Here is an 8,682-nt window from a genome sequence, read left to right as displayed (position 1 = left end):
ATTATTCCTGTTTGAATAATTCAGAGATCACGTGTTTAAAAGTATGAAATCACAGCTGATTCAACATTTTCAGAATTCTCCGTTTCAGGAACACTTGAAATTTCCGCAGGAAGTTTACACAAACGGAAGTTGTTCCTTTCAATTTGCTACCAATGTATTTTAATTACGTTTCGCGTAGACGTGGCGATGAGGCCTATTCGGAAACCGCGAGTCAACGGAGCAACCCACATTCCCTCGAAATTGTAATTAATCCTTTAAACGTTCGAATCCCCGTGCAGAAAAATCATCGACCGGAAGTAGAGTCAGCGGAGTAAACAGCGAGATACGGTATACACGAGAGACAGCGTCGAATATTCCGTCGACTGAGCCACGCTAATGAAGCCATGGGGGTGGAGGAGGAACATCTAGCTATACGACCGATTTACATTCCGGTTAAGTGATTCAAGGCAACCGGCGAAAGCCACTCGTTCAGCCCGTAGCAGATTGCTCGTCGCTCTATAATGAATTTAATGAGAAAACGTCTGTAGCGTCTTTTGAACGATGATGAAGAGACGCGAGCGACCTCCTGTCGGTTCGATCCGACTGACAGGACGTATAATTAGTAATTAAATTATTCCTTCGTTTACCTTCAACCTTGCTAGCCAAATTTCTATTATGTACAATTAGCATCGATCTACGGATAAAAAAGCTGGACGATGAGTAGGCTGTGGTTTCTCGATTTTAATGATCATCGTTCGATGTTGCAAGATGTTTCTGACTATTAGACGTATAGAAAGGAGCTATGGCAGAGATTTTGACTCCTTATTTACGAGCACGCTGTACTGGCAGCAACTGTCCAGTAATAAATCCGGAAAGGCAGAAAAAACAAGCGTCCAACACCTCGGTCAAAAGCGGTTCTCTAAACGGGGCATTCCAAAGTCAGCAGGTACTAATGAAGTCGTGAGAGGTTGGCAGGAACGGTGCAGTCCGGTTGAACGTCCGTTCAGGATCCCCGCAGGATGATTTAGATTCCACCTAAACGATCTGTCTAACCGAGAAGAGACTCAACTGACGGCCTCCGTTCGTCTCCACTTCATCGTTGCTCACTCGATATAATGGATTTAATGAGAAGGTAGCCACCTTCTCATCCAGCAGCTCCGTGGGTTACCAAGCCAGCGTGTGTCGTCCCTTCGCCGCGAGTAAACGACAACATAATGGCCCTTCGGAGATCAGAAACAATAGCGGGGGACCTCGAGTGGATAACGATGGTGAAAATTGTCGGTTTGTCCTGGTTAGAGGCGTGCATAAGTCGATTGATCACTATTCTTGCCAGAGGTGCCTTGTTATCTTTCAGAGGATGATGTGCCTGCTACCGTATCCCATGAACCTTGTTCTTTTTTTTAAACCGTGTGATTTCATAATATATATTTAATATTTTCAGAGGAATTTTGGTACTACACGTTGCCGAGTTAACTAAGGAGGAGGATGTTCAGAGGAACGAGCGATTAGACGTTCAATCACTTTTCGAAGGATAATACTTAACGTTTATTTTGCTTTCTCACTTACAGTACAATATTTATAGGTTACTTCTTCTGCCGCTTGAAACTTCGTAATACTCGAAAGATCGGGTACAGATTTAAGATTTATCGTAACGATACAAATACAAAGATTACACGTCTTACAGCGGATCGTGGACGTTTCGCGAGAGCTACCCTTCCGCGTCTCGTCCGCACTCGATATAATCTCTGTAGTCTTCTTTCCTCTCGCGAAACGTCCGTAAAAGCTCTCTTTCTCTCATTCTCGCGAAATAGATTAACAAAACGACACGTACGAACAAAAACAACCGTGCGAGTACTACGTACTCTCGTGAAACGAGAACAGAGACGAAGGAAAAAGAAAGAATAACGAAGGGGAAGGATACTTCAACGCGATTCTCGATGATCTTGATACTCGATCAACTTGTAGAACGGAAAATAGAAAGGAATGTCGATAATAAATAGCTAAGTATCGAGAACGGGGGATGATTCGACCCCTCAGAAACGCTACGGTCGCGGAAACGAGCGTCGTCGTCTCGAAGGACAGGGGACGAAGTCGAGACGGACGATCGTTCGCGTTGAAAGTACGAGAATCGGAAAAATAGCGAAATGGGACGCAAAATATTCTTCCAACGGGATTCAGGGAACTATGTACAGCGATTACGAATCGAACGACCGCACGAAAAAACACGTTCTCCTTTTTCTTTTCACTTTTGGTTCGAACATCATCGCCCTGCTACTTTGAGTGGTCAGAAAGGACTGAGACTTTTACCGTGATCGTAAGTCGTATGCTTGCAACAAATTAGAATAATAACAAGCTACTTAAATTACCGAGATTAACCTCTTGCTTCGTAACATCGAGTTTTACCCGTGCAAATTATACAAGTGCAAGAAATACGAGTTACACTCGTGTCAAGTGTCATATTCGTTTAATTTAGGAAAAATAAATTATCGATACTATACACATATCCAATATGTTACATGTCTTATATATTATATAGATACCGTTCGTTATCCGAGATTTGGCTAGGGGAATCTAGAGGTAAGGGGGTGTGGCGAATAGGTTTATAATTGCATCGCACGATTCACACTACCTCGACACGTTTGTCGAATGTCCTTTGGACTCATTGGTGCGTGTGATCGAGCCGATTGCTCCTACCGCCGTAAATGAGTATTCCTTTTCTATTCTGACCAATCGAGACCGTATCTCTTACATCGCATTAGCCAAATCTCGGACTGCTGAAGTACCTTGATGCGTCGACTAATACAGAACGCATCGCGTGCGTCGTGTATAAAATATACAACGCACCAGGTGCATCAAGCCACGAACTCATAGAACCGAATTTTAAATGAAATTCACATTCGTTACAAGCATAAAAGTGAATGTAGAATGTATCGACTTACTGTGCTTCCTGTGGTCGAAGCAGCACCGCGAAGGAAGGGAAGGTGCTGGAACATCGTGCTCCTCCTTGAACACGGTTTCGTGGGTCCAGGATGAGGTGGAGGGTCGGGAAGAAGGACGAAGGAAAACCGTTTTCGAGCGTCGCGTCGTACGGTGATAATAATCCTTGCTACACTATTTACACAGGGACTATGTACAGTTCTTCGTTATGCCGTCTGGAGCGACGGGAAACTATGTTTGATAAATAATCGCCGCGTCGATCAGCTCGACGCGATTCGCGGATGGTTAGAACGCGGAGAGTATCGACGTTCGTTGTCGCTTTCAACGACCTGCACCAGCGTTGCTGGCCTCGTCCACATCCTCAGGTGGACATGTTCCTTCGGGATGGTTTGGTCTCTTCGTGGTTGCTTCGTGGTGTACGTCGAGAGGTCTGGTTCTCGTGGTTCTGGGACTTTACGCTGGTGGATCTTAAATTCATTTACTTTGGAAATTGTGACTTCAAAGACTCTGATCAAAGAATGATGCTAGTAATCTGTGTAGTTCATTTAAAGTTCTTGAGTTCATTGATTTAAAAAATGATTGAAAATATGTTGGACCATGGCTTCGTATTTTGGATGAAATTGTCCAGAAGATCAGAAAAGACATCCATAAAAGTTTCAACAAGTTTCCTTCCTGTCTTCATCCACCAAATTCTCTTCTGAAAAATTGCGAAGCTTTCACTGAACCTTCTGCACCTCAACAACACCAACATCCGTTCCACCATCAAACGTCTTTAGAACTACTCTCGGGCTAAGTTCAGGACAACTGTTGCTCAAAGATGGATCAGAGCTACGTTCTATCGGGTCAGAAGATGACAGTGAGCGGTCGCCTGAAGGATTCGTTTCCAGGTGGAGGAGCAGTTTGGTATCCGCTGTACTGACTCATCTGGGGTCCTAGAAGACCGCTCGTTTGCACTGGACCAGGATAATACGCTGGTAAACTGGCTCCAGGACTAGCAGCCGACGAAGTGGAGGTTGAACTGGCGCTGGAGGAACCTTGCTCGGTTCGTTCGTGTTGTTTGCTCATATCTGGTGACTCCGCGGCTGGCGACCTCGTGGGTCCACCACCGCCCACCACGCTCCCTGGGCTGGACTCGTCGTAGAGTTTGTGCTCGTAGCTAGGTCTATTATAGTCGGATATCGCCGGCTTCTGGTCCATGTACAACTTCGACTGTTCGAAGTACGCCTTCGCCGAGTCTAGGTAGCTGCGATCCAGATACGACTTCGGGTTCGAGTCCAGGTACTTCGGGTCGGAATACATACTCATCGCTAGTGTGCTAGGTGGCATGTACGCCGCGCGATACTTGTCCGCTTCCATCGAGTATTTCATGGCATCCATCGAGCTTACCACCTGCAACATTACAATGACAAAGTTGCCTTCAGACTGTGTAGGGTGCAACATTTTGAGGTGGTATTAAGTGTCTACTTCTTTAGATCAAAAGATTAAATAAATTATCAACCGGACTACAGGACAAAATTTTCCTAATTCCCTCCTAATTCTCCGGTCCCTTTACCAATCGATTTACAAGCAAAAAAAGGAGCGAACGAGGACAAAAATGTCGGACAAACGAAGAAAAGAAAAGAACGCGATCCCCTATTTCAACGGCGGCAGGAAAAAGAAAGAGAGCGATTCGTCTCGGTTCCAAGGACGACTCGCGAAATCGTTGGATCCGCGACAGGGATCCGAGGTCGAAGATTTGTTCTATCCGGAGGACAAAGCTGCCAATGGCTATAAATTTCGTAATATTCGGTCGCAGGCGTACGATACGCCGCGTGAAACTGCCACGGACATTTCAGTAAAAGGAAAAAAGAGTAGAAGAAAGGGCGAGGAGGAGGGCGGGTATTCCCGATTCTATAATTCGTGGACGAGGATCGCGCGCGGGACCCTTTGTCGGATCGTTAAGCGGCTTTGTCCGGATGATTTACACGCAGTCTTAGCCGCCTCGCTCGTCTCTCCTCTTGGCTACGTCCAATTGATTACCGCTCGGTTCCTCTCGTCTCAAAATCCGCCAGCGTGTCTCGCGAATCGGCCACGCCGTCCTGCGGGACTTCGTTCGAGGGATCCGGAAATTAAACTCCGGTCACGAGATGTTGCTGCTATGCCGAGAACCGCTGGGATATTGTACTATCAAGAATTGGAGTGCTAAATAAATAGGTAGGTAGTCCGATTTTTTTGAAAATTTTCAAAATTCCAGTATTGCAGAATTAAATATTCCAAAGAACACAAATCTCAATTTCCGAATTTCTAGGTAGAAAATAAAATGCACGTTCCTCTGATCCCCTCAATCTCTTTCAGTCAGTATATCAAGCCGGCGAGTACTTTTGCGAGGCATTGTAGCCAGTGTCGAGATTATTGGCGAAAGTTTGTTCGAACTAGAGTTTCGGGGACAGCACGGGTATAAATTCACGGTGGAACAAAATCGACTTCATAGAGGAATCTCCGCGGACCAGGAGAAATATCGACGAGCCGATGCAACAATGGCTTCGGTTGACTTTCTCGCTCAGACTCGCCAACCTTTCTGGCCCCGGGAACAGAGAGAGGAGCCATTTGGAAAATAAAGTGCGCTCCTAGCAAAAGACATTTCACTCTATCCACTTGTACGTTCTCTGTCACTTCGTGCTCCGTTCCGTTCGTCTCTTTTCATCGTCGACGACACATGGCAGAGCGCGAAGAATGGATGCTTTTGTGAATGAAAAACAGAAGAGAAACGGTACGACGTTATTGTACGGTTGAACGGTGACACCGTGTCGGTGTAGGATAATTAAGTCCTGCCTGGACAACGACCACTCATCGTACAGTGTTTCAAGGGAATTTAGAAATTTGGGATTCGGACATTCTAACATGATATTACCCAGTTCGGTCCATTCGCTTTCAACTCTAAAACGACTCGCACAAGTAATTTCGTATTCTACTTTCTTCAAAGTTCGCAGAAAGTTCGCTCGGAGAACCTGTTTAGAACAAATCCTAGTGTAAATAGCTATCTTTCTTTTCACAACAGCGTTCTCGTTTACGATTCGTTAAGGTGAAATCGACACGCTATAATTTCCGTGTCAGTTCTGTGAGAGACGATAGACAGAATTCCGTTTTTCTTCCTCGACACAAGTGGCAGCGATACGGAACGATACACTGACAGAATAACCGTTTCGAGAGATTGCAACAAAGCGGATACGGTTGCTTTGGAATTTTAACTAAGCATTGTTGAGCGGAAGGCACGCGTCAGCTCGCGTTTCGACCGAATTCAACGCACGTTGCGTCTTTTTTCGCGAAAGCAGGCGCGTTTGTTCGCACCATTCAAAAGTATGGCGCCAGCGTTCAGTGGAGAACGTCGAAAACTGTGCTAACATTATTCGTACGTGATGTTCGTCACGATGAAGTGAGACTATCGCTCCATTTCACGAGAACGAGGAGAGCTTAGAAAGTTTAGGATTTCGGAGAAACCGATCGGTTTCTAATATATTTTCGAACTTGACAGTTCTAAGCAACTGGAAAGAGTCTGATCTAAGTTTTGGAAGAGACATTGTTCTCGTCTGAACAATCAGATGAATATAGAGTTCATTGACTACTACCTGTCACTGATCTGATATACCTTTAGAAACAGTTCCTTTATACTGTCAAATAGGCAAGTATTTATATTCGGTTACATAATCCCATCTGCCCGACTTTTCTCGCTGTTCCCGATGACCCCCCATTGTTTCACAGGTTCCAAATTTTACACAGGTCTCGTAATGAAGTTTGCCAGCGAAGAAGACCCGATCGAATCTATGGCACCCCAATAAAATGGCCACGAATAGGTCCACAGGGTCCCGACTGAAAAGGAAACGTCGCAGAAATAGGGAGACAGATCGGTGATGAGAGAAACGACGGGAACGAGAGGAGAAAGAAAGAAAGAGGAAGAGGAGGGAGAGGATGAGGTTGGGATGGAGGTGGAGGAGGACGAGCGTAGGTACGTTTCATTCGTTGTCGCAACAAAGGGGCCCCCGGGTAGCTTCGCAAACAGAAACCGGAGACCGTGGTCTGTGTATGAATTTCCGCAGCTGGCTACGGGAGACAAACAGATAGCTAGTTATTTCTGCATTCAACGGCTGAATGGCCGACGCGTCTGGAACGACGCAGCGACGCGATACAGCCGACTATTATTGGCGTACCGGCGAGCACGAGCGAAGAATTCCAACGCGTCGCGTTATCGCCCCTTGGACGAAACGGCACCGTCATCGCCGTCCTCGGAACGTCGTTGACCATTTCAACTAAGCCCTGCCGACTATTCCCTTCGATGCAAATTTTTCATTCGACCCTACTCTCGTTTTTTCGTGACGCTACCACGAAACAAGGCAGATGCACGGAGACTAATCTGTGCGATTATGCAGAAAATAACTCATAAAAATTCCTGTCGAAGTTCGATTGAATTTCTGTATTAAACTTGACAGCTACACGAAATTTGCAAGATGTACCTAATTGCACTGCTAGCATGAATTTCGAATATTCTTTTTAATTGTATGTCATTTCGTAAATATATTGCGAGGCGTATTTGCAAGAAACATGGACTCACCTGAGCAGGTGCAGCGAGGCCTGCGGACATCGCCGCTGCGGATTGCTGTGCAGCCGCAGCCGCTGCTGCGGCCATACTGGCTGCGGAAAGCGAACCATAAGCAGCCGCGGGACCATAATACGAGCCCATTCCTGCTTGTCCCATTCCGCCGGCCATTCCTGTAACATATCATTCGAAATCTTGCATAAGACCGCAATCAAGTTCGCTATGGTGCTTGAAGATTAGATGGGAGGTCTTAGATCGGTGATTGCGAAACCTAGTCTAATGCGATTTGATGACAAAGATATTGCACAACGGAAGTGACGATGTATTTCTTCAAAATGATACATCGGTTTAGAGTTTGAAGTTTGATAAAAATGAAAGTGCAACAAGCAGCAAGAGTTACAATAAAAAATGATTAATTTCTAAACGCATAAAGTTGAGTGCGATAAAAGTGGCACTTATGATACGTCAATTTAAAGCTTAAATTTTAACAATAAGATCTTGACGTTTCGTCGATATTCTCAATACTAAAAGAGCAGTTATATCGGACTTGTGCAATCTTTGTGCCATCGAGCGACCACCATACTCGATACCGTTCATAAACTTAACAGCGAAAACTCGAACAAATGCAAAGATAATTGCCGGAGGTTAATCCTTAAAAATTGTCCTCGAGCTTCACCTTCGCCCCGGGAAACACCTGTTCTCGAGCGCGAAATCTCTGCGACGGCGTTTTTTTGCCGGGATAATTAATGGGACAAAAAAGTAGCGAAAGAGTATTCGCAGAAAAAGGAGGCGATCAAAGGAAGGAAATAAAGAAAGAAGTAAAAGGATAAGAGGGAACGTGGAATACGAGCGATAAATCGGGGATTACCGATCACCTTTCGAGGTGTCGCGTGGGCGACGGAATAAATTCTGTCCTTAATCGGTCCGTTGCCATTGCCGGAATTAATAATTTTGTTCGGTTATGCTGCAAGATCATAGTGGAGGAGGGATTGTGAATGAACGCGGACATCTTGATGGAAAAATATCTGTGTACGCGAAACAACTTACGACCCGCTTCGGGCTATTGATTCCTAAAGGGGTTTCGTGGAATTAGGATAAAATCACCTTCCAGGATTTATTCGTAGACGATCATCCATTTTCTATTTCATGGGACACTTATGTATTTATAAAAAGAAATATGGACATTGAAGAAACCA

General features: G+C 45.2%; 1 protein-coding gene across 2 annotated transcripts in view; it reads right to left on the bottom strand.

Moving 5' to 3' along the window:
* Window positions 1-1,496: 1,496 nt before the first annotated feature.
* The window catches only part of LOC100878719 (uncharacterized), an 84,093-nt gene continuing 76,907 nt past the window's right edge, over window positions 1,497-8,682 (bottom strand). For both annotated transcript variants that reach the window (XM_076536799.1, XM_076536800.1), the window contains 2 exons: window positions 7,502-7,659; window positions 1,497-4,305 (listed from right to left, as the gene is read on the bottom strand). In XM_076536799.1, coding sequence (XP_076392914.1) covers window positions 3,760-4,305; window positions 7,502-7,659 — 704 coding nt within the window. In that variant the 3' untranslated portion in view covers window positions 1,497-3,759. The remainder of the gene's footprint in view (window positions 4,306-7,501; window positions 7,660-8,682) is intronic.

The sequence above is a fragment of the Megachile rotundata genome, chromosome 11, assembly GCF_050947335.1.
Source record: "Megachile rotundata isolate GNS110a chromosome 11, iyMegRotu1, whole genome shotgun sequence".
NCBI lineage: Eukaryota > Metazoa > Arthropoda > Insecta > Hymenoptera > Megachilidae > Megachile > Megachile rotundata.
The sequence above is the reverse complement of the archived record's forward strand: the minus strand, read 5'-3'. Positions and strand labels throughout refer to the sequence as shown.